Below are 25,919 nucleotides of genomic sequence, written 5' to 3'. Positions count from 1 at the left end.
CCTCCACTCCCTCTAGAATCACCACAGATGGTCTCCCTGTACTTGTCGCCGAACATTTTGTTTTGTGTAACGTTCGCATTGTCCCGAGTCCTTTGGTGGAGGGGGCGGAGAGACTCGAATCTCAGACAAGCAGAGACACACATCGGGACCAGGAGCCTGGGGTCCCAGGAGCGGCTTGCACACGGCACACCAACCCCCGTCACCACGGAGGATGCACAGGGGAGACGGGCCCTTCCCGGGGCGACGGTCGCGAGGCCAAGAAGCCAACGTAAATAAATGGCCTTCACTTGGGGGTGAGCTTTTTCTACTTACTGGAACAAATGTATTCTGCGAGCTTTTCTGCATTTCCACAGCTCTCTCCTTCTGTGTCCAGGCCGATTTTATTCACTGCAAAACAACCAAGAAATGCACGTTTTCACATGGCTATCGAAGACCTCTGTTCCCGTGTTGTTGATGTGCGAATACAAAGGCACATGCTTTACGAATCACAGAGAAAGTCTCTCCTGAAGGCTGTACCAGAGGCCCACGGGCACTGTCAGAGGTGAAGGTGCTGGGTCCTGGCCCCACCTTTCCTGGACGTGTGACTTTGGGTCACGCCCCCATTCCTCTGCACCCCACTGAGCTCATCTACCAGACAAGATGCCAGCCACGTGGGACCCGCTTTAAGGAATCCAGGAGAGGGCGGGAGCGGACCGCGGCCAGAACTGAAATGGAAGGGACGGCGGGAGAGGTTTCGTAGTGACCCGCCGACGGAGACCCACAGCACCGCGAATGCGGGTCATCTGGGGTGACGGGCATCCCAGCTGCTTTGAGAGACCACTGTCACGAAGGGAGCAGAAGCAGACACCCAGGCTCCCCCCGCCCTTTGCCACGCGGGGAACACTGGCCACCGCGGAGGATGCTGATGTGGGAAGGGCCAAGGGCACAGCTCCGTCAGCTCCCACTACCCGTTCACAGGGTGTGGGCCTTCCCGGACATGGGTGCTGTGGGCTCTCCACTTAGGCCACGAACTGCAGCTTTAACGTAAGCACCATCAGCTTTTAATTTACAGGTCATTTCAAGTGTCCTGAGTCCGGGGGACAAAAGTCACATGCAGCTGTGAACTCTGTTCAGGTAGAGCCCCTCTGAATGCTGCACGGCCAGCCCAGGCTGGGCCGCCGCCTCTGATTGAACTGGGGAGGTCTCGGTTCACCAAAAACCCTGAAAACCTCCCAGGAAGTGAACTGGGACATAAGTACTTAGTGTCGACATTCATACGCTTTCTTCCTGAGTTAACTAGACAAGAGGAACCAGACCCAGAACCTGGCCTCTCCCACTGCCGCTGGCTGTGTGGAGCGAGGCCTGACGCATTTCGTCCCCGCACAACCCTGGGACGTCTGGTCCCGAGAGGAGGCAGCTGGGACCCTGAGCTGTCCAGCGCCTGTCCTCTCTGTCTCTGCGAGCACAGGGACTGGGCTGTGCGGCCTGCCTGCAGCCCGCAGGGGCTCTCGGTAAAGATTGGGTGGGGAGGCGCCTGGGTGGCTCAGTCGGTTAAGCGTCCAACTCCCGATTTCGACTCAGGTCGTGATCCCACGGTTCGTGGGTTCGTGAGATTGAGCCCCACATCAGCCTCTGTGCTGACAGTGTGGAACCTACTTGGAACTGTCTCTCTCCCTCTCTCTCTCTGCCCCTCCTGTGCTCTCTTCCCCTCTCTCAATGTCAGCATTTCAGCCAGCACCCGGGCCAGGCAAGGCCACCTTCAGGGCCTCCCCAGGTGACAGGGACAGTGCAGCTTAAGCTTATTCACAGCGGGGGTGGAACAAGCCAGTTTGATCCCGGACAAACCTGCCATCATGTTGTTTACATTTAGGAGGTTGAGGCAAGGACTGCCACAGCGCATCCAGTCCGGGTGGGTGGGCGGGGGGGGGGGGGGGGGGGGGGGCTCTTGTAAACCAGGGGGTGAGCCCCCCCTGCTGGCAGAGGCCTATGGCGAAAGGTACCGTGTGGTTATGTGAAGGTAAGACAATTCTTAGTGCGAAAGCACATCCGTAAGAGTCAGCAAATGGGCTTTGAAGACATTTTAACAAGGTTAGGGGTAAGAAGACCTCAGTATTCTCCCAGAATGAGTGGGAAAACAGAGCAATGGAAAATACTAAAAAAACCAGATAGGGTTTAAAAGTGGAAGGACATCTGCGTGCTTAGGCCAGTGGGTCATGGTGGCTTTGGAAAATGCAGTCAGGGATTTGAACGATGTCTGTACCACTTTTCTTTTTTTTTTTTTACACGTTTGTTTTTAAAGCTTATTTATTTATTTTGAGAGAGAGAGAGAGCATGAGTGGAGAAGAGGCAGAGACGGAGACAGAGAATCCCAAGCAGGCTCCGCACTGGTAGCAAAGAGCCCGATGCGGGGCTCAGTCCCACGAACCACGAGAACGTGACCTGGGCTGAGATCAAGGGTCAGATGCTTCATCAACCGGGCCACCCAGGCACCCCATCTGTACCACTTCCGAGGCGTGTGACTGGTAAATCACGCCTCCTCTCTTAGGCTTGGTTTTTTTAAGTCAGGAAAATGGGCTTAGTAAGACCTTCCTTGTGAAAAGACATACATAAAGTGCACGGCGCAGTGCCTGACGTGTGACGGGGACGCAGAAATGGCAGTAGGACTTACACGAGTAGGTGTAGACGGTAATTCATTCCGACGGTGCACATACACACCTCAGAGTGAAGTTACCTTACACAGCGTCTGTCCGAGTCCTGAGTTGTTCAGTGCTAAGCTGTGTTCCACAGAGGAATTGTTCCGGGTCGACAAGGCCAAGTAATGAGGGCCACTCAGTGGCTCCCAGGTACCAGACTGGCGGTCAGGTGGGGGAGCTAGGGGACCCCACTTCTGGGCGGCCAGGGAGGCGGCTTCCCCCCAGGGAGGCCGGCTGAGCCGCGGGGGATCAGCCCGCAGCCAACCAACGCTGCTTTTTCGATACAAATGGAAATCTTATTAAGATAAGCAGAAACTTTCCAACCAAAATGACGTTCTCAGAGGTTTTATGCAGACCAACAACAGACTTACAAAATAGTCTCCATCTATTTTTTTTTTTTTTTTAATTTTTTTTTTTCAACGTTTTTTTTTTTTTTTTTTATTTTTGGGACAGAGAGAGACAGAGCATGAACGGGGGAGGGGCAGAGAGAGAGGGAGACACAGAATCGGAAACAGGCTCCAGGCTCTGAGCCATCAGCCCAGAGCCTGACGCGGGGCTCGAACTCACGGACCGCGAGATCGTGACCTGGCTGAAGTCGGATGCTTAACCGACTGCGCCACCCAGGCGCCCCAGTCTCCATCTATTAGTAGTTAATAATATCTACAGGACTGTGAGTCAAGTCAGTATTTATGAAGAGACACAGACACGTTTCCCTGATGGACCTTGACTACTTGCTGCTCACGGGACCCGGTTTCCATTTCCACTGTGAGACACATCCCTACCTTTCCGTCTCCTGCCCTGATCCACAGCTTCTGGGGGAGCCAGAGGGGCTCCTGTGAAAAGGCTCCCAGTCACCTCGGTGCTCACACCCCTGTGGCATCCCCTCCCCTTGGGTGTGGGCTGGACTGACTCCATTCACACAAAAGGAAGGTGGCAGAAGGGAGATAGTGTCACTTGCAAGCCTGATTATGGAAAGACCGGCTTCTGGCTTGGATGCTCTCTTTCGCTGGCTCTTGGACTGTCTCACAGCAGGGCCGGGAGGTAGCCCTTTAGAGAGGACCACGTGAGGGCTGGGGGGTGGATCCACGTGCAGGGTCTTGGAAGCAGAGCCCCCGAGTCAAGCCTCGAGGTGTCTGCGGCCTCGGTGACAGACACTGAGCCGGAGGGACCCGACCTAAGCCATTCCCAGATTTCTGCCTCAAGGAAACGGTGAGCAATTAGATGCTTGTTGTTTCTAGCCACTACGTTTTGGGGGCAATGGGTTACGCAGCAGATGATGACTAACACACGGGCCTGGATTCCTCCGGCTGTCAGTGTTTAACGTCCTCTAACTCTCCAGTCTCTTGGCTGAGCTTCAGGATCAACAGAAACGTCCAGGCGTTCAAGGAAGTCCTCTTCCCTGCGCCTGCCAGAGAGAGCTCCTTGTGCACATGGTGTCTGCAAAGTGAACTAAGAAGGTTCCAAAGTTGGGTGACTGACTTCCGTGTTAAGACCGATTGGTTTCTCCAAAGAGATTTTTTTTTTCCTTCTCTTTCAAAGTAATCTCTGCGCCCAGTGTGGGGCCCAACAGAGCCGGCCAGGGTCTCTCTCCCAGGAGATTTTTTTTACGGCTGCGAAATTCGAATGACATCGCTCCTCTGGTCATAATGTTTCTAGCATTTAGAACTCTCCCTTTTCCTTCACAGCTGAATGAACAGGGAGCAGGCTGGGGCCAGCGGGTCCCCATCGGACCAGGCCCTGCCGCCTGGGCCACATGGGATGCTGGCGCACGCCTGCCAGCTCCGTCTCGGCTTTCTCTTCCCGTGTCACCGCTTCCGCTGTGGGGTTTTCTTCTCACTTGACAGAACAGTGAGATGCAAAGCACGAGACCAGACTGAAGGCAGCACAAGAATCAAAACGGAACAATTTACAAACACACTGTCTTTGATGGTCGGAAATTGCCTCTATGATTTGCTTCCCTCTTCTACTTCAGAAAACAGCGAAAGAAGGAGCAAGCAAAGTCTTAACTGATTTGGGGGGGGGAGTGGGGGCGGTTTCCTTGGCAACCAAGGCCTGATTCCCCCTCTGCTGATCTGCAGGGCTCCCAGGCGCAAGTCGCACTGTACTGAAAAGCTAAGCATCAGCTCTTAATTAGACAGGCAGCTCGCAGCTGGTGTCCGCCTTACGTCATTTTGTTCTCTGGAAAGAGGGCTTTTCATTTTTAAACTACTTTCACTCATGCCGCAACTTCCCCCAGTGTTTCAAAATTCATTTGGACAAACTGAACTGTTCTGCAACAAAGCTGTACATTGATTTACTCATAATTGCTAAGCATTGTTTAATGCTTACTTTAAAAAAAAATTTTTAAACGTTAATTTATTATTGAGAGACAGAAAGACACAGAGCATGGGCAGGGGAGGGGCAGAGAGAGAGAGGGAGACGCAGAATCCGAAACAGGCTCCAGGCTCCGAGCTGTCAGCACAGAGGCCGACACGGGGCTCGATCTCACGAACCATGAGATCATGACCTGAGCCGAAGTCGGACGCTTAACCGACTGAGCCATCCGGGCACCCCTAATGCTTACTTTAAAAAAATTTTTTTTAACGTCTATTTATTTTTGAGAGAGAGAGAGAGAGAGACAGAGGGAGAGGGAGACACAGAATCCGAAGCAGGCTCTAGGCTCCGAGCTGTCAGCACAGAGCCCCACGTGGGGCTCAAACTCTCGACAATGAAATCATGACCTGAGCCGAAGATGTATGCTTAACCAACGGAGCCACCCGGGTGCCCCAAATGCTTAATTTTTATGTTCATTTGTAAGGTTGACTTTTAATGATTCACTGTTTACCTCTGTGCTTTAAAAATAACATATGGGGTACCCGGGTGACTCAGTCATGATCTCAAGACTCGTGAGTTCGAGCCCTGCGTCGGGCTCCGTGCTGACAGCTCGCAGCCTGGAGCCGATTTCAGATTCTGTGTCTCCCTCTCTCTCTGCCCCTCCCCTACTCACACTCTGTGTCTCTCTCCTTCAAAAATAAACATTAAAAATTTTTTTAAATAGCAATTTCAAGACTGTTTGGATAATGTTGAAGTATTTAAAAAATGATTAAAAACCATTGTAATACCACATCTGGAGATAAATACCTTTAATGTTTCGCTATTTCCTTTCAGGTTTTGTTCTTACGGTAGTAAAAATACAAAACATAGAATTTACCATTTTAACCATTTGTAAGTGTATAACTCAGCGGCATTAAGTACATTCACAACCACCACCAGTATCCACTTACAGAACTTCTTCATCCTCCCAAATAGAAACTCTACGCCAAATTAAACAATAATTTCCTACTTCCCCTGACTCAGGCCTTGCAAACCTCTACTGTACCTTTGGTCTCTTTGAGTTTGACTGCTCTATGAGCCTCATGTAAGTGGAATCATACGGCATCATTATCTTTTTGCATCTGGCTCATTTCAGTTAGTGCAATGTTTTCAAGGTTCTTCCATATTGTAGCATATGTCAGAGTTTCCTTCCTTTTTTTTTTTTTTTAATGTTTATTTTTGAGAGAGAGAGGAGAGCTCGAAAAAGGGAGGGACAGAAAGAGAGGGAGACAGAGGATCCAAAGCCGCAGTGTGGGGCTCAAACTCATGAACCATGATCACAACCTGAGCCAATGCCAGACATTTAACCAACAGAACCACCCAGGCACCCTTCCTTGCTTTTTATGTCTGCATGATGTTCTATGGCCTGCATACGCCACATTTTCTCTATCCATTTATCTGTCAATGGATATTGGGTTGTTTCCACCTTTTGCCTGTTGTGACTGATTTGGTTACGAACATTATATACTCCGGCAAGTATCTCCGTGAGGCCCTGCTCCTTTCAGGCTCCTTGGAGGATAGAGAGGACTCTCTGGTATAGTATAGTCCCTGCATTTTTTTGATTAAAGTGAATTATTATCAGATATCTATCTGTATTGCCTCCTGCTTTTTCCTTAATGTTATATACTGTATCTTTCCTATGCTATAAAAATCCTTCAAAATCATTTAAAAGACCCCCTAGCCTCTCTGCTCCCCCCTCTCCTTTTGAACATTTCGGTCCGAAGGCCCTTAGGTGGGGCAGAGTAACGTGAGTGTCATTGTGGAGGAGTGACCGATGTGGGGTGTCAGAAACCCTGTGAGGGTGGGGCCCAGGGGAGACGATTCCTTACAGGGACACCGGTCAAATAGGTAAATGTATTAGGTTTTTCCCTGTCATAGATGGGGGCCACAAATATAGAAGTGAAAGACCCAGAATAAGCCCTGTGGTGTCAGACTGTAATTGGAGGTGGTGGAATAAACTCATGGTTCCAATATAAATGAGTATATGTGAACATTGGAATGTGTGTGTGTGTGTGTGTGTGTGTGTGTGTAAAATTATGTATTCCCTGTCTCTGTGTGCTGAAAATGACTATGAGCAGTAAAGTCCAAGGGTGATGAATACACTGAGCAGCCACATGATGGCTTCTAAATACCCCTCTCCACTAATAGGAACCCTGGTTCTTAGGGAAAATGCTTGATTTCAGGGCTGTGACAGGAAAGACAGAACATACCGGGAACATCTTTTTGCATCAGCAAAGGAGGAAGTATTCAAAGAATGATGGGACATGCCAAAAGGACACAAAAATCACCTTAAAGGGGTTGCCAATGGCCACATCAGGGATAATTTAAGCAATAAAATAAATAGACTTAGTAATGGGTTGTAATCTTTAAAAGAGGAAACCACGAATCCATACTGATATAAATAAGTAATTGAATAAATTGAAAGTGTGATGACAATTAATCAGGGGCACCTGACCGGCTCAATAGGTACAACATGTGGCTCTTCATCTTGGAGTTGTGAGCCCAAGCCCCACATTGGGTGTAGAGACTACTCAAGAAAAAAACAAAGAATACATTATCATATATTCTCAAAGTACCTCCCCACAAAGCACTTATTAATTTCAGGGGAAAAACAGTAGCTTCACAGTGGAGAGACTGACATCACCTAAATCAAAGGATGACAAAGGACATTCCCAGTACGAGAGCAAATTGGAATGATGGGTAAGCGTCAAGGAGAAAAACAGCATCGCTTGTGATATTCCTGCCAGACATATATAACCTGAATGAATGTAATGATGAGAAAAATATCAGACAAACCTGAATTGGGGGACCGTCTACAAAACAAATGGTCTATACTCTGAAAGCGTCAAGGTCACAAAGCCAAAGACAGATGGAGGCATCGTTTCAACCTGCAGGAAACTAACCAGACCTGACGAGATGTAAGACGTGATTCCGAACTTAACCCTTCAGCTATGAGAGATGTTAGTGAGAATTAGGAGGTACCAATATATGTGTGTTAATTTCTTAAATTTGATGGTTGTGGCTATACAGAAATGTCTTTGTGGGGAATCTACACTCAAATATTTGCGGGTGATGGGGGCATCATATTGGCAACTTACTCTCCAGGAGTCCAGGAAAGACTGAGTTCTTTGTATTGTAAGTTTTCTATAAATTTCCTTCCAAATAAAAAGTATGTAAAAGAAGAAGCTACCTAATCATCACATAAATGATTACTGTTTCCCTATTGGGGGCTTTCCTTTTTTCATGACTATAACTAATGCTAGGATATAGTCTCACATAAAAACCACTTCAAGGGTACCTGAGTGGCTCAGTCGGTTGAGCGTCCGACTTCAGCTCAGGTCATGATCTCACAGCTCATGAGTTCGAGCTCCACGTTGCTTTCCGTGCTGACAGCTCGGAGCCTGGAGCCTGCTTCAGATTTTGTGTCTCCCTCTCTCTCTGCCCCTCCCACACTCATGCTCTGTCTCTCTCTCCGTCAAAAATAAACATTAAAAAAGTAATAATAAAAATAAAAACACTTAATTTCTCCTATTTTGGATTATTACCTTTGTCTAGATTTATCAGAAAAGGGATTAGTGGGCCAAAGGGTACAAACCTTGTAATAGAGCTTTTAAAATTTTTCTTATTTTTTAAAGATTTTATTTTATGGGTGGGGGGATGGGCTAAATGGGTGATGGGCATTAAACTTACTGGGATGAGCACTGGGTGTTATATGTAAGTGATAAATCACTAAATTCTATTCCTGAAATCATTATTGCGTCGTATGTTAAGTAACTTGGGTTTAAATTTTAAAAAATTTAGTTAAATTGAAAAAAAAAATGAATTTCAATATGGGGACAAACCCAATGCAGAACGCTGTGTTGAGTTTATAGGGTCCTGCCCTGAACCCACTACATAAGCCTAGTCAGAGTTTTCTGGAGCCAGGGTACCATGCCTCTTAAGCCGATAACTTAGGCACCAATGAAAAATTCAAAATTTCCATTGTAATAGAACTTAAGAACTACAGCGAATAAATATTTAATAACTGGAAAAAAAAAGATTTTACTTCATTTTTTTAAGTAAGCTCTATGCCCAACATGGGGCTTGAACTTACAACTCTGAGATCAAGAGTCCCATGCTCTACCTACTGAGCCAACCAGGTGCCCATGTAATAGAGCTTTTGATACATACTGATCAAGTATTTCTGAAAACATATGAACCAATTCTCAATGCTACTTAGCAATATTTGAATATATTTGTTTCACTGTACCCTTACCAGCGGCATTCTATACTTAACTAGTTATTTGTAAATTTAATAAGCAAAAAATCGTATTTTGAACTATAGTGTTTTTTGTTTTTTGTTTTTTGTTTTTTTAATAAACAAGGCTAAGTCATTGCAGAATGAAAAACCCTTGGTTTTCTCTCCTGTACTCTCTGCTACTACCATAGTCATGCTTCGGTACTCTGGTTAGTGAATGTGGGTTGGGTTGGATCATTTGCTCACAGAACTCAGGCAAATGGTTTGCTAACTATTGCCTACTTATTACAAAGGATATTTCAAAGGACACAAATGGAAGACATGCGCAGAGCAAGGGGGGCGGGTGCAGAGTGCTTCCACACCCCCTCCAGGTGCACCACCCTCCCAGCACCTGTCTGGGGCACCATCCTTTTGGGTTTTATGAAGGTTCCATTACACAGGCGCGATGAATTACATCACTGGTCGCTGATGATTAACTCAACCTCCAGCCCCACCCTCCTCCTTGGAGGTGGGGGAGACAGGAGACCACCCTCTCTAATCCCAAGGTTGGTTCCCCTGGCAACCAGCTCCCCCATCCTTTGCAGTTTTCCAAAAGCCACCTCATTAATATAAACTCAGGTGTAACTGAAAGAGGTCTGTTATGAATAACTTCATCTTTCTTATCACTTAGCAAATACCAAGGGTTAAAACCTCCTAAAGGAGCTTTGTGCCAGGTACTGGGACAAAGACCAACAAATACATAATATCGCAATAATTCTGTGGTGTTTTACCTTTACCTGGATTGCTTACCTAGAGAAGAGGTAGCACTTCCAACCACGTACACTGACTTAGCATTCCACTTTTCTTTCAGAGAGTGTTTCCAGACTGTAAAACATGGAATGATATGTGAGCTGCAGATATCATGGTGGCCATTTGCACTGTTGCCCGAGGCTGCCTGTTCATCCTAAGACGCTTGTGAACAAGGCAAACTATTAATGACCAAATATAAAGAGAAGCATCTCAAACTAAAATTCCATTTTTATTCTGTTCGTATTCAGCAGGCAAATTTTTAAAAATCACCTTGGTAAATGTTTCAGTATGCCTTGAGTAAAATATTAACTCGTTTCCACAGTTGGCACTAGAAGCATTTTTAGTGTGTACCAGAGAACAAATATGACTTAAAGAATTGATTTGAAGGGTGACATTAAAAATTTAAAATCTAGGGGCGCCTGCGTAGCTAGGTAGGTTGAGTGTCTGACTCTTGATTTTGGCTCAGGTCATGATCCCAGGGTCGTGGGATGCTCTCTTTCCCTCCTTCTCCTCCCTTACTCACAGATTCTCTCTCTTTATCTCTCTCTAATTAAAAAAATTTTTAATGTAAAAATCTAGACTTACAGTTAATAAAAAAAATTTTTTTTAGTCACATCTACACCCAACTTGGGGCTCAAACTCATGACCTTGAGATCAAGAGTCGCATGCTCTTCTGAATGAACCAGCCCCTAAAAATTTAGACTTTTAAAGAAAAAGTCACTGGTCATTGAAAGGTGGCAACTTAATATCTAATAAAGCAATACAACTGGTTTTATTTGGGACCTAAATCTAGAAGCAGTCAAGAAGCTGTGATCTCCGAGGAGAGGACTCGTGTTTCCATTAGGTCAAAGAAAGATAATAAATTTCAAGTTCATAGCAGACACGCTTTAATGGAGAACACTACCATTTCACGACAAAAACAAACATCTCTAAATGTGGATTAAAGAACTACAAAGAGAAAATGGGTTGTACGAATACATCAGGCCACTGGGGGTTCAATATTGAGCAGTGTTCAGTATCGAACATTTTTTTAGAAGACAAGAAAATATGCGCTCTCCCTTCTTAGAATCCAGTTATGAGCAGAACTCTCCCTTACATTTAAGTGTGACACAACCCTTTGCACTCCCATTGGAAATCTCCTTTTATTTACCTCTTTTTAAAGATTTTTCTTTTTTTTCTTTTTTTTTTTTTAATTTTTTTTTTCAACGTTTATTTATTTTTGCGACAGAGAGAGACAGAGCATGAACAGGGGAGGGGCAGAGAGAGAGGGAGACACAGAATCGGAAACAGGCTCCAGGCTCTGAGCCATCAGCCCAGAGCCCGACGCGGGGCTCGAACTCCCGGACCGCGAGATCGTGACCTGGCTGAAGTTGGACGCTTAACCGACTGCGCCACCCAGGCGCCCCAAGATTTTTATTTTTTTAAAGTAATCTCTACACCCAGCATGGGGCTTGAATTTACACCCCACTGTCGAGTTGGATGCTCTACCGACTGAGCTGGCCAGGTGCCCTGGGGGTAATTTCTTTTGAAAAAGTAACCGGAGATTGAGTTTCACCTTCTTTCCTCCCCGGCCCATGTAAATAATATTTATCTGAAAATTACCTATCGCATGTGAGCAAACCACTCTCCGAGCCTCGTAGCTGATATTTCTCTTTAGCAGGAGGTGAACGTGTATACAACACCATCAAGAAGGTGATTTTTTAGCTTATAACGGAAGCCTAATTAACTGTAGAGAGCCAATAACCATTCACCACTGCCACTTATTGCCCACTAGCCTGCCATGTGCCAGGGAACATCCTGAATGCTTCTTTTTGGGACTCAGACTGGTAGCTGGAATCACCAGTCCACGACTTACAGACCCTGTGGTCTTGGCAAGCTTCATACCCTCTGCTCTTCAAGCTCTGGTGAGTCATATCTACCTCAGGGGTAAAGCATTTAGTATGGGGTCTGGCACAGAGAAGGCACTTGGTAAGTTTAGCTAGCTAGTAGTTAGACGTGATGATCCTGGGGGCACCTGGGTGGCTCAGTCAGTTGAGCATTTGACTTCAGCTCAGGTCATGATCTTGCATTCATGGGTTCAAACCCCACATGAAGCTCTGTGCACACAGCTTGGAGCCTGGAGCCTACTTTGGATTCTGTGTCTCCCTCTCTCTCTGCCCCTCCCCTGCTCGTGCTCTCTCTCTCTCTCTGTCTCTCAAAAAATAAAACTAAAACGTTAAAAAATTAAAAAAAAAAAAAAAAAAAAAAAGAAGTGATGATCCTGGGATGGAAGGATTATTTATTATGCCCACTTTACAGACAAGGAAAGCAAGGCTCAGTGAGGTCAAGGAACTCGCCAAGGTCAGAGTGGCCATCTGAATCCAGGCCTAACTTGCCGCAAAGCCATTCTGTAATGACCCCTGACTGCTGCCTCCGCTGCTTAGAATAACTAGGGCTGGTCACGCCTGGGTCTGAAGCCTGGCTGTGCACCGACTGGTTCCATGGCCTTGGACAAGTGCTTCCCAAACCTCAGCTTTGTCATCTGTAAAACAGGACCACCGTCTGTAAAACAGGACCACCGTACATATGCCTCTGGCCAGCAGTCTAGTGATAAATGAGGTAACAAATGGAAAGTATTTAACAGGGCCTGGTACGCATTAGGCACTCCACAAATGTTGGCCACAAAGTGGTCTGACTGCAAAGACTAACGTGGCTGTTCAGTTTGAAACCTGGGCCCTGTTCACATGTTCTGATGGCGAGAGGAGGAGGTAGGAAGAAGGGTTTAAGGGATGGTCCTGTCATTAAGTGCCTGGCACGCACGGACCATTTTCTCAAAGTTGTTGGGTCTTCTCATCATCCCCTTGAGGAAAGAGACTGCAACCAGTATATGCTGAGGACAGAGAAGATCACCTGGCAGGTGAACTACTCAGGGACTGGGGACTTCAGGAGCCAGCCCTGTCACCTGTGACCCAAAGCAGTATCTGTGACACGGCGCCACTAGGCGTAGTGGTAGAAGGCTACCGGGTTAATGTGTCACTTTGTGTGGGACATTAAGAGTCAGCTTAGAAGGAGAAAGGTCATTTTCTGCTTCCTCCAAAGTTTACACGAACGTGAAGTGACTTGGTACCTGAATACTTTTTTGAACTAAAAGTCATTGAGATTTTTCAAACCTGAAGGGCAGCTGTTTCTGGAATCTGATATCCCCAGTGGGAAGAATCAGAGTAAAGTCCAGTGGAATTCACAACAGTGTCTCCCCTACCTTCAGGTTTTGGGTTTGTTTTTGTTTTTGTTTTGAGAGCGAGAATGCTAGCAGGGGAGGGGGGACGGAGAAGGAGAGAAAGAATCCTAAGCAGACTCCACACTCAGCGCTGGAGGCCCATGCGGGACTCGATCCCACGACCTGAGCCAAAATCAAGAGTCAGGTGCTTAACTGACCGAACCACCCAGGTACCCGCCCTCCCCCCACCCCCACTTACCTTCAGTTTTATTGTCTTTCTCCAAACACAGTTCCACTGCTTCCACTGCTCTGGGGCTGGTAAAAATGAGGCCCCCGTAGCCTTCAGGATGAGACAGCTGCACACCAAACAGTAACAAAGGCGTTTTACATAAAGATCAAGTTCAACATTTCCCAGAATTCCAATGTTTTACACAAATAAATTCCATCCATCCATCCATCCACCCACCCACCCACCGGTCCACTCAGCACCTATTGGGAGCTTCCTAAATGCCTGGAACTGTGCACCATTCATGTGAATTCACCATTCATGCACTCAGGCGAATGCAGGTGAATTCACTGTTCATGGCATTTCCCTTGAGCAGCTCACGGTCTAGGGGAGGGACAGGAAAGAGAACTGTAGGGTGGCAGGTATGACAGGTGCAGAGAGGGACAATCTGACCCAGCCTGGGCTTGGGTGGGGTGCAGGCAGGAGGGCAGACTGGACCTGCGTCTGTAATAAAACTGGAATCTTCAAGGGGCAATCTCCATGCCAAAGCACTGATTTTCAAAGATAATATGATAAAATCTACTAAACATTGCCGTTTTTACCTAGTCTCTCCCTAAAATCTGTGAAAGTACCATGTGAGATGGGTGGGGTTATTGTCATCTCATAGATGAAGACAAAGCCTAAGGAGCTGGCCCAAGGTGAGTGGCAGGGCCAGGGCTCAAGGACATGCCCGTGCCCCTCCTCGCTCCGTAGGGGGCTTCATGAGGGCTCTGGAAGGCTCCCAGGGAGCACGCTGGCTGGTGGAGATGGGAGATGACCGTGTGGAAACTCTGGTATCTGTATGAGCACGAGTCTAAGACGTGATCTCAAGCGATGAGGTCTTTGGTGCCTTTCAGGGCTGCTTACGGAAGAGCATGCCTCTTGGGGCCCCGCTTACATGGTTCCCTCAGCACTCAGCCCAGTGCCTTGGACAGAACAGATGCCAGATGGATGTTTGCCGGGTAAATTTCTGAATGAATAATGCAGTATTCGGCCCAAATCAAAAGGAAGAAACATGCTTCCGTACAGAGCTGCTGGCAGGGTTGTGCTGTGCACAGCAGGAGGGGTGACCCTGGCGCTCACACAGGTGTGGGGCCCGGGAGCAGGGCTGGGCACCCCAGTCCCATGGAACCACCCTGGCTGTGGGCCCGCGTGTCTAGAAAGGAGCTCCGGGGGAGGCGCCCCGAAGGCGCTCCGCCCCTAGGGCCGGTTGCACACTGATGAGGTGGCCTCAGCACTGAGTCTTTGATCTGAAATGTTTGCGAGTCTTTCCTGAGGCTTTGTCCAGCAGGATCTACGACGGCATCACCGGCAGCAGAGTGGACGCCCTGCGCAGCAGCCTTCTTACTTGCTGGGGGCCTCGGCCGAGTGGCCCAACCTGGGGCCTGGCTCTAAGACGGGATGGTAACACCCATGTGGCGCGTGGTCAGGGCGGGCGGGTGAGCGGGAGGGCAAACTGGAAGGGCCCCACTGCTGAGAGCCCCCTGCAACCTGCTCTCCCGGCCCCCACAGACCCCACCTCCGGGACAGGGAGGCTTTCTGGGGGAGCTGGTGGGGACTCACGGGCGGTCCAAGAGCCACCTCCCCTGGGGCCAGGTGAGGCTGGGCCACCCCTGTTTCAAGTTTGCTAGTGAAATGAGGGGATGGTGAAGAAATCCTTCCGGTTTGGGTGGGCAACGATTCTACAGAGACTCGGAAATTATGGTACTCGGACACTGACACACCTTACCTTCTCAGAAAAACTGGAAAGAGACAAAAACTCAAATGATAAAACAGGGATCAGAGTGGCTTCAAGTCCATATAATCCTAGTTCCTGCAAATACAAGAATATAGTTCTGCATTGGCCAGGGTTGTGTGGAAAATAAGGAAAGGGTCACAGTCACGACTTACTTGGTGTCGGCCCCGTAGAGGGTTAGCAGATACCCCACCACCACCCCTCACCCTCGTAGTAAGCCAGTGTTAGGCCTCATGGGACCAGGAGCCTCAGGCACTTACCCTGATATATGGATCTTGGCCACAGTCATCCTCCTTAGGGTCTTTTAGTAAAAGAACCTTCATTATCGTCTGGCAATCCTTACAGGGTGCTGTGACAGAGCAGGGAGACGGATGGATCCTAATTAGAGCTCAAGGACTCTTCCTGAGCAGTTATCGATGGGACAGAAGCAGGGGAAGAAGGTAATCAACTGCTGGCTGAGGGGACCTGTCCCTCGCCCACAATGACTTAGCGTTCATGTGCTTGTTCCTTCTGAAGACCCTGTCACTGATAAGGCCAAGGGACAGCATGCTGGCACTTGATATCACTCGGAAAGGCAGATGAAAGCCATTAGAGAAAGCCAGTGTCCGGGCCACACATTTAAGGCTCATAAAGAGAAGCGATGCAAATTGGGGGTTGTATTGTCAATAACAGAGAAATTATTTTAAGGAAATAAACAATTACTTCTGTTTCAGGGTAAACATACTAAATAGTTCATAAGCTCTTTAGGAAATAATTATATTGACCTTTCTACTTTTCAAATGATGGGTTATAAGTGTTGTCAAATATTATGAGACACCTTTCAAAAGTCATCTAACGACCTGGAAAATAATTCGTTGATGTGTATCAAGAGCCTTGTATATTTCATACTCTTCCTTCCTATAATTTCACTTCTAAGAATAAATACGAAGGCACTACTCATAAATGTGTGCAAAGATTAACATGAAGATGTCCATCCTGGTATTTTTTTTTTTGAGATATAATTGACATAGGACACTGTGTAAATTTGTAAATGTCCGGTAGTTAGCTGTTCATTTGATACATTTCCATACTGCAGTGTGATGACTACAGTAATGGCTTTACCGTGCCTCCTAATTATCTTTTTGTGGTGAGAACAGTTGAGGTGAACTCTCCCGGGAACTCTGAGGTTTATAATACAGTATTGTTGACTATAATCACCATGTTGTGCATTAGGTCTCCAGGACTTACTCCTCTTCTAGTGGTCAGATTGTATCCTAGTATTAACAACGGGAAACAAAGTAAATGTCCAACGTTGAGAGAATGGTACATCATTAGATGAAATCATTAGAAGAGTCATTAATAACTTAATTAGATGGATCACCAAATAATGTTAAAAAAAATAGGATGCATGAATAGTGTGACTTTATTGATCTCGTATATACATATATATGAAAGAATATGCATCAAAATACTACTAATAATTATTCCTGGGGGGCAGGTTAGGGTGATTGTTTTCTTGTTCACCTCTTTCTGTATTATCCACATTTTTTTTTTTTTACAATAGACATTAAATTCTTTTGTATCAAGGCATAGGGTGGGGGTGGAATTTAATATGACCACCCCAAAGGCCTCAAAATAAATGCTGCTGGAGAACTGTGGAATAAATCCTGCCTGAAATGTGGATTACTATCCCGTGAGTAGCATGAGGCCCACCAGTTACTTACTAACTACTATACAAGTGGTTGGTAACAGTCAAACAGCACATATTGTTTCGAGCAGAAATGTGTTAACTTTGAGAGCCATTACTTGTTATTACTGAATAGGTTCTGGAACATTATAATATCTGCGGGGCGTCTTAAGGAAAATCTGGCTCAAAATGAATTGCTTTGTATCTAAGCAACCAACCCTGGGTGAACAAATAATAATTATGAAATCAAGTTCTAATTACTGCTGCCACTGAGCTGTTAGCTGCAGAGACTGAGGAAGTAGCAGGATTGTTTCTATTGTTTCCTGAGGTCGTTTGGAATGTGTCTGTCTTTTGGGAAACCGGGAACCCGCCTTTCTGAGATGGTCATGCTCACGTGTCAGCCCGGCTAGGATCTAGTCCCCATTTGTTCACGAGCGCTGACCTAGGTATTTTGGAGACACAATAAAGTCTATCATCAGGTGGCTTTTAGCCAGGGAGATTATCCTAGATGATCTGGGAGGGCCTCCTCCAGTCGGTGGAAGGCCTTAAGGGGCACATCCCCGCCACAGTTGTAGGCTCTGGGGTATGGAACCCCAAGTTTTCAAAGGATGTTAGTGTTGCTTTCAGATTCCAGGAGGCAGTCTCTCACAAAAATGTTTCTATATTGTTCTCAGGCAGTGACGCCTGGAATCTGCCTCAGGGGCATTAGGTCTGCATTATTTACTGGGGAAGGGGGGACAAGTTCAAGTACTACCAAGTTTTATAAGGTGATGTAGGAGAGGTGACCGGGTGCTGATAGCTGGTTGCCTCTCCAGGGCCACCTCTGAGATGGTGTCTTAGTTGAGATCAGAATGACAATGGCAGTGAGGAAACCTGTTCCAGTGTCAGGAAGGGCTGGGCATGTCCCCAGGAGAGAAGGGTAAGCGTGGCTCCAGTGCGAAGGACAAGGTGGACTTGGGCCCCACGAGAAATGGGAATCCACAGACGGGTTGCAGCAGGACCAGAAGCGATGACACTGGTTCACGCTTTAGAAGGGTCTCTGGCTTGTGTGGCGGGGATGACCACCCAGGACACTGGGCAGTGGCGCCATTAGGAAGCGGCTGGATCGGGGATTCATAGTGAAGACAGAGTTAACAGGGTGCAGTGACGTAATTCAGGGTGAAACCATCTGTCCGTGGCCTGATGGTTGCCGCTAGGCGAAAATGTCTTTCTTCTTTGAATCCCACCTAAGCTTGAGGTGTGTTCAATGTAATCCTATCAATGAGGCAACAAATATTTCTAAACAGTTACTGTGTACTAGGCACTGGGGAAACAGTATGATTCCTGCCTCATCTTTACCGGAGGATAAAACCGACATTTTACATGTAAAGACGATGACAGAGTCGGTGTAATAAGCACGACAAAGAAAAAGTCAAGATGCCATGGAGGCCGAACTGGCCAAGTCTTACTTGGAGTGGCAGGTGTGGCCAAGGTCGCCACTGGCTCCCAAATACCCAGTCTGCCCTTTTCTCTCATAGAAATGGACTCCCTTGTTGTTAACAGGGCAGGGCACGTGGTTGCCCCAAATGAAAACGTGCCTGGATGTGGCCTGGTGACTAGATTCTGGCCCTCAGGACACAAGCAGAGGGCGGAGGGCGGGGGGGTGGGCGAGGTGCACACTTTGTGGGTCCTGCCCTTAGCGGGAAGTGCCACGCCCCTACTCTCTCCCCCGCCTCCCTGCCGGCTGGAATGTGGATGGGAATGTTCTGGACCTTTCCTTGGTCTGGGAGAAGTTGCAGTAATGCCATTCTCTAAACCCTGATGATTGGAGAAAGAAAGCCATTTGGACAGAAGCCATTCCAGGCACAGAAGTCATCCCCCACGTGTAGGGCAGCTGATGCCATGCACACGAGTGCCTGTGGAAACACCTGCACCTCAGCTGCCCCGTGAGCCAGGCCTCCCCCTGGTGACCATTTCCTCTGCTAAGGGCAGTGTCTGTCACCCAGTCCCCAGGCCTTTGCTGCAGATCCTTTGGCTCTGCAGGACCTCTTGGGACTCCCCCTGTCCACTCCCCTCCACCCCCACGCCCTGTAGACCTTTCTCTGAGCCCTGGGATTCTGCCCTGGACCGAATGTGCTTAATATCCAGTGAATGGTACTAGTCAATTAGTGGGGAATCTATTCTCGAAACATGATCAACTTTAATTCTTAAATGACTAAGAAAATGAGTGATGTGTTAGCAGGACTATCTCTGTGCACTTATCAGGTGATGGGTTTCTCACTGAACTTGATGACATGGGGCGCTAGCCGGGCACAGAATCATCAGCAGTGGTTTCTCTGAATGTTGCATTAGAGGTGCTGTGAGCACGGGCAGAGAAGGAATAAGGGTAATAATCTGATTTTTAGTTCTCAAGGCCAGTAGCACAGCTCACGGAATCTCTTAATGGTTATTATCCCGGAGCCATCAATTTTATTACCCAAGACGACCATAGAGAAGAACCCAGAAGAAATAGTTTCTCTATTTGCGGTGGGTAGATGGGCTTTGCTTTCACGTGTCTGCGTTATTAATCTAAGCACTCTGTACCAGAGTGATACTTTTTATTTTCTGTTCTCCCAAACACTGGGTGGGGTCTGCAAAGGATAGGAGAGGCAGCACAGCCTAGGCGTTGGGAGCACAGCCTTGAGAGCCAGCCCGCCTGTCTGTGAATGCCACCCGGCTCTGCCACTTATCAGCTCAGGGACTCTGGAGGAGTTCTGTCCTCTCTACGGCAGCTTCCTCACCCATAAAATAGGCCGACCTCATCGTTTTCATACAACCGAAGCATTCAGTCAGTCTTTGGTGTATGGTAGGTGCTCAGTAAGCGTGTTAGTGGCCATTGTTACGTCCTCTGAGTCACTTGGCACCCCGACAGCTTGGTAACGCCGAGGTTTGCCCCACTCAACAGAGGAGAAACAAGATCACATCGTGGGCAGTAAAGCTGGCGTCAGATCCCTTGCCCCCCAGTCCTGTGCCTGCTCTGTGATACCACACTTTCCGCCTCCTGTTACCCTGCAGGAGGAAAGGGCGAGCAGAAATGAGAAAGGGCCAGGAGAAGTAAATCTGTCAATAAGAACCTTCCCACTCCTGTCGAGATCAGATCCAAACTCCCTGATACGACCCAACGAGGCCCGGCAGGGTCCAGCCCCGGGGTCTCCACTCCCACCTCTGCACTCCGGCCGCCCCAGACTTCTGTCTCTCAGGCTCGCCCTCCTCAGGCCTTCTTGTGCCAACTCCTACCCGTAGGGCCCAGGTAGGCGTTGGCAGGCGAAGTGGGGAGGCGTCCCCTCGGATGTGTTCTGAAGGTGGGGCCAACAGCATTTACTGGGGCTGGTGCAGGGTGGAGGAGAGAGGAGTTGGGTTTATAACCCGAACAGCTGGAGGATGGGAGCCCTGTCGGGGCATGCGAAGGGATGGGGACAAAGATTCATTCGGGACGTACCGTGTTTGAGGATGCCTGTTCCACACCCGTGCGCCTCAGCCCGTTCGTTTGTGTGCTGTGAACGGCCTACAGGCATGCCTGCGGGCTTGGTCCTCTCGGCCCCCGGGGCAGCTGGTGGGGCCCAGGGCAGCCAGAACCACGGCAGCCCCAGCCAGGGCCGGCCGCCTTTACCTGGGAACTGTATACCTCATCTGTTTACCACGATGTGCTGTACGAACGTTAGCATTTACTAGGTCCGCTGCAGTGGTAAATGAGTCGGAGAGTCGTGGCACCAAATGCCCAAATGGAGAAACTGGGTAGGCAATCTGGGCTCAGGGGGGAGTCGGGTCAAAGGACAGGGATCTGGGTGGTGTCAGTGTGTAGAGGGAGTCTTCTGAAGTCCCGGGACCTGGGTGACGGGGGAAGGAGGCCCAGGTCAGAGCCCTCCAGCACCCAGGCAATGCCAGGTCAAGTTGGGCAGTGGGCAGGGGAGACCCTAGCAAAGGAGAAGGAAGACACCTCTGCAGAGTGGAATCCCATCGATACCGGAATTCCAAAGACTCGGGGGGCTAAACAGCAGACATTTATTTGCTCACAGTTCTGGAGGCTGGGAGTCCAAGATCAAGGTGTTCTCACGGTTGGTTCCTGGTGAGAGCTCTCTTCCCGGCTTAGGGGTGAGTGCCTCCTGGCCGTGCTCACGTGGTCTTTCCTCTGTGCACAGAGAGAGACCGCTGGTGTCTCCTTTTCTGGTAAAGGACACCGGACCCACAGGATTAGGCCTCCACCTGGTGGCTATTGTATTAGGGCTTGACCTCCCAGTGACCTCATCTAATCATTACTGCTTTTTTTTTTTCCTTTTTTGAATAGGCTCCATGCCCAAAATGGGACTTGAACTCATGACCCTGAGATCAAGAGTCACATGCCAGACCGACTGAGCCAGCCAGGTGCCCCTCTTCAATACCTCTTTAAAGGCCCTATATCCAAGAAAAGTCACATTGGGGATTAGGGCTGGAACATATGAATTGGCGGGGGCGGGGGGGGGGGGGCGGCACAATTCAGTCCATAATAGAGCAAGTGCCAGAATAAAGTGGAGGGAAAGAGGTAGGTACAGGAAGGGAAGACGACTCAGTCTTGCTCTGAGGAGGAGAAACAAGGCCATCACTGGCAAGGCAGGCCGTGGGGTGGAGAGTCGTTGCAGGGGTACCTCCCCACCCCAACGGACACATACGGGAGATACCAGAGCCGAGGCAGGCACCGAGCGGGCAGTTCCGGATGATGGGCAAGTCAAAGAGAACCATGCGATGCGCTTGGGGAGCAGCTGAGCCCGGTTCTTTGGCAGGACTTACTCTTTGGAGTTCCTGGTGTGCCGCATTCTGCCTTGCTCACCTTGCAGAAGCTCCTGGATTTTATCAACAAGGGGAACTAAGAAAGGACCGGCTGGCCTTCCAGGCCAGAAACGTGGCTCTCAACGAGACAGGGAGGGGCTCTGCAATCCTACTTTCGTTTACCCAAGATACACTGAATCTCTTCTGTGTGATGCTGGGAACTGGGTGCTGGTTAAGGGACAAATAACACTTAACACCCACTCTCAAGATGCTCCAAGGCTGGTGGGGGGAGACTGACAACCACAGAACTGTGAGCTAAGTGTCAGAGAGAGAGAGAGAGAGAGACAGACACACACACACAAGTACTGCCTACAGCAAACTGCCAGCACTCAGAAGAAAGGCTTTAAAAGTCTGCGTCTGGGCCCAGGGCTCCTCTGACTCAGAATTCATACTCTGCTGTGGCTGATGACCTAGGATGTTGTGTGCACATTCCAGCTACTTTGTATGGAAGGTCTGGTGACATTAAAACAGGAGTCCAGCAGCAGGTTGGTGCCGAACAGGTTGGAGATGGGTGAAGCCAGCTGAGATGCTTTTGATGACTAGAGCCTGGAGTATTCTAGGGAATGGGGCGGCGACGGGGGGGGGGGGGGGTTCTCAAAAAATGAACGATGCCCCTCTCGGCAACGTGCATCTCCACACAGGCTCCTTCAGTTGTTCCCATCAAGAAGTTCACATACCCGTCATCCGGTCGCTTGCTGTGGAGAGCTAGCAGTGAAATGGTAGATCCCTGCCTGCACTTGGGCTGTTAGGCTTTGAATCCAAGATTTATGTGTTGAAGTCCTAACCCTCATCCCTCAGAATGTGACCTTATTTGGAAACAGGGTCCTTGCCATGTAGTCAAGTTAAAATGAGGTCATTAGGGTGGGCCCTAATCCAATAGGGCTGGTATCCGATGACAAGGGGAGAGGCAGACACACACACACACACACACACACACACACACGCACGCACGCATGCACTGGGGGAAAGACCTGTGAAGATAAAGCTGAGATCGGGGCGAGGTATTGACAAGCCGAGGGATGTCAGATGGCCAGAAAGCCACCAGAACGGGGGGGGGGGGGGGAGAGGCACAGAGCAGATGTCTCCTGACAGCCCTCAGAAGGAACCAACCCTAATGACATCTTGGTCGTAGAATTCTAGTCTCTACCACTGACTGAGACAATATATTTCCACCATATACACTGCCCAGTTTGTGGCACTTAGACACGGCAGCCTGGGGAGCCAGTACAGCCTCAGGAATTCTATTATCCCTGCATTTGTCCCGGACCAAGTTGAAAGCTTCCTGCTTCAAGAAACTCCTGCTAACCTGCCTCGCAGCAGGAATAGGAGGGAACCAGGAACAGGAAACAAGCCGGGGCTATTCCCAGGCTTTTAAATAAGGAGGATTGTACCTGAGCCGCTCTGGACTTTGGGAAGAGGCTTGGGGGAGGGGAAGGGGTTTGCGCTGGGGGGCGGAGGCCTGTGTTCTGGTCTAGGCTGCTCTGCTCTTGGTCTCGGGCCCTGCGATCGTGCAGTGGACGGGCCCTCTGGACTGCTGGCTGTTTGACGGACTTCCTTCCCCACAGTGGATGCTCGGTAAATATTAGTTCACACTGAGGGAAAACAACACTTCAGATTTACCCAGCATCTCCGGAGCAGGGGAAATGATCTCTTTTCCTTACACAAACAGAGAAAACGACTTGATCAAGACCACTTTGCTGGTAAGAAAGAGCCAGGTTCTCGAATGCACACTTTCTAGCTGTGTCCTGCTGCTCTCTCAACAGTAACAACAGCTGCCCTTTTATTAAGCGCTTACTCTGTTATTTAAGGGGCCAAGCATTTTACATGGCAGGATCTCCACCCCCATTTAGACCAGCAAGGTAGGTATTATTATCCATATCTCACAGAAGAGGAAACCAAAACTCTGAAGGACTGAGCAATGTACCCATAGTCACACAGCACAGTGAGCGGCAGCGGTGGAATTTAACCCAGGCCTACCATCTTGGCTCTTTTAAGATACTCTACTCTACACCCTGACCATGACCTCAACCTGGGAGCTAGTCTGAGGGTGCAAGTAAGGCTTTTCCCCCGATCTCTTGTCAAAGCCATGCCTGCTCACCGTGGAAACTTTGCAAAATACCAAAAAGTATAGGTCCTCAAAAAACAGTAAACGCAGAATTATCGTATGATCCCACAGTTCCACTTCTGGGTATATACACCCCAAAATTTAACAGCAGGGACTTCAACAGGTATTTTTATGTCCAAGTTCACAGCATTATTCATAAGAGTCAAAAGGTGGTGGCAACCCACGTGCCCACCAGTGGTCAAATGCATAAACAAAATGCGACATATACGTACAGTGGAGTATTATTCAACCCTAAAAAAAAAAAAAGGAAATTCTGACACCTGCTACAACATGGATGAACCCTGAGGACTTTACACTCAATGAAATGAGCTGCCACAGAAGAATACACATTATATGATTCCACTACAATAGCCCGAATTCATAAAGGCAGAGAACAAAGTGGGGGGTTTCCGGGGCCCGTTGTGCAGAGGGTAGGAACTGAGGAATTACAGTTTAATGGACACAGAGTTTGGTTTTTGCACGATAAAGAAGGTCTGGGGATGGATGGTGGTGATTGTTGCACAATAATGTGGATACACCTGGTGCCACTCAACCGTATACTTAAAAATTACCCGTGCTGTCTGAGCGCAACTCTGTTCGTACACTGGCACCATGCCTTCCGAGTCTTTTTTCTAATTTGAGCCTTGTGATAGGTGTTTTTTCCCCCCTACAGCTTCCTGTCTTGTACGTTACAGGAAGATGTTTTTACACAGCTGTGGGACCCAAAGGGGTCATTTTAAGCTACCCCATCAGATGTGAATTCCTGATACGCGGGTCTGCCAACATCCATATGGTGGCCTGGTAGCGGAGACTCTCAGGAAAGGCGAAACTTACAGAAAACAGTCATGGGGACTTGGGCTCTGGCAACCCTTACGTCACCCTGACTCCATTTCCTGCTGCTGAAAGATCACTGAGAAAGGGTCTGCTTAACCCTCTGGGCAGTAGCCACCTCACCACTAGGGGCAGTGCCTTCCATTTTTAGGGTCACAGCTCTCCAACCCACTTTCCTCATTTTACAGAGGAGAGAATGCTTAAACCATAGACCTTCTGCTCAGAAAGCTGATGTCTTCTTCAAGGACCGTCTTTCCGAGTCATCTTTACAATGGTTGCATACTGGTGGTCCAGGTGAGAAATCTGATCAGGAGCTGAATTTTATTTGGCACAGGTGTTAACAATCAGGATGGACCTTGTAAAACTCCAGAACCCCGGGGGCTCTTGCCACGTAAAGATCTGACAGCACTGGGCGGGGAGGTCGACTGGGCCACAACCAGCTGCAGCAGCACCATAGTCCCCTCCACTCTCTATTCTCTCAAAGTAGGCTCTGGTCTGTAATTCAGATTTCCCCACTGGACCCGAAGCATTGAAGGTTAAAGACACTTTCGGGTCCAGAAATGCGCTTCAAGAGCGTTGGCGAGGGGCAGGGCTTGGGGGGGGGGGAATTCGTTCAGTCGCTGACATGGTTATGCCACTGACGGTGTTGGGGTGCCCCCTCGGGGCCGGGCCTGAGCCTGGCGCGCGGGCATCTGTACGCATCCGGCGACCTTCCGTTCGGGGCGACCGCTGCCCCGGAGGCCAGGGACCCCCGCCCAAGCCAGCAGCGGCCTCGGAGCTCCGCTCGCTACTCGTCACGCCCCCGCTAGGCCTCGGTGTCATCGTCGGCACCGTGGGCGGCGACACCTACCTCGCCGGGCTGCAGAGGCCCGAAAGGCTAGGGGCTGGGGCACTCGGCGGGCGCCCCGTCGGGGGCGGTATCTCGCGGTGCCAAGGAGCCGGAGATGCAGCTGTGGGAGCTGGGAGCCGGGTGGGAGGCCCCCTCACCGCGTGGCCTCTGCTGCCATGGAAACGGCCTGCGCGCGGCCGCGAGGCACCAGCGGCGCGGCCGGGGTCTGGGAGCCAGAGCAGCGCACAGCTGGAGTTCGCGCATGCGCACCGACGCCCAGGCCCGGGGAGGTGGGGCCGAGAAGGGTCGAACCACTGAGCGAAGGGGGTGGGGAGCGTTGTAGGGAGTAAGGGAGGATGGAGGCGGGGGAAGGAAATGCCAAAATAGGACCCCAGACTGGACTCGACTCCTAGGTATCAGGG

The 25,919-nt window shown here is 49.1% G+C and overlaps 1 protein-coding gene across 5 annotated transcripts in view; it reads right to left on the bottom strand.

Annotated features, from left to right (window-relative positions):
* Positions 1 to 25,606, bottom strand: part of UROS (uroporphyrinogen III synthase) — a 35,328-nt gene extending 9,722 nt beyond the window's left edge. For 2 of the 5 annotated variants that reach the window (XM_030334778.1, XM_030334779.1), the window contains exons 1-6: positions 25,519 to 25,602; positions 15,507 to 15,595; positions 15,241 to 15,324; positions 13,506 to 13,602; positions 10,051 to 10,125; positions 313 to 387 (exon numbers count right to left, since the gene is read on the bottom strand). In XM_030334778.1, the coding sequence (XP_030190638.1) occupies positions 313 to 387; positions 10,051 to 10,125; positions 13,506 to 13,602; positions 15,241 to 15,324; positions 15,507 to 15,569 (394 nt within the window). In that variant the 5' untranslated portion in view covers positions 15,570 to 15,595; positions 25,519 to 25,602. Of the gene's footprint in view, positions 1 to 312; positions 388 to 10,050; positions 10,126 to 13,505; positions 13,603 to 15,240; positions 15,325 to 15,506; positions 15,596 to 16,443; positions 16,500 to 25,518 lie in introns of all 5 variants that reach the window. The other 3 variants (XM_030334776.1, XM_030334775.1, XM_030334777.1) reach the window with 3 other exon arrangements.
* Positions 25,607 to 25,919: the final 313 nt, after the last annotated feature.

This window comes from Lynx canadensis, chromosome D2, assembly GCF_007474595.2.
Source record: "Lynx canadensis isolate LIC74 chromosome D2, mLynCan4.pri.v2, whole genome shotgun sequence".
NCBI classification, from domain to species: Eukaryota; Metazoa; Chordata; class Mammalia; order Carnivora; family Felidae; genus Lynx; species Lynx canadensis.
The sequence above is the reverse complement of the archived record's forward strand: the minus strand, read 5'-3'. Positions and strand labels throughout refer to the sequence as shown.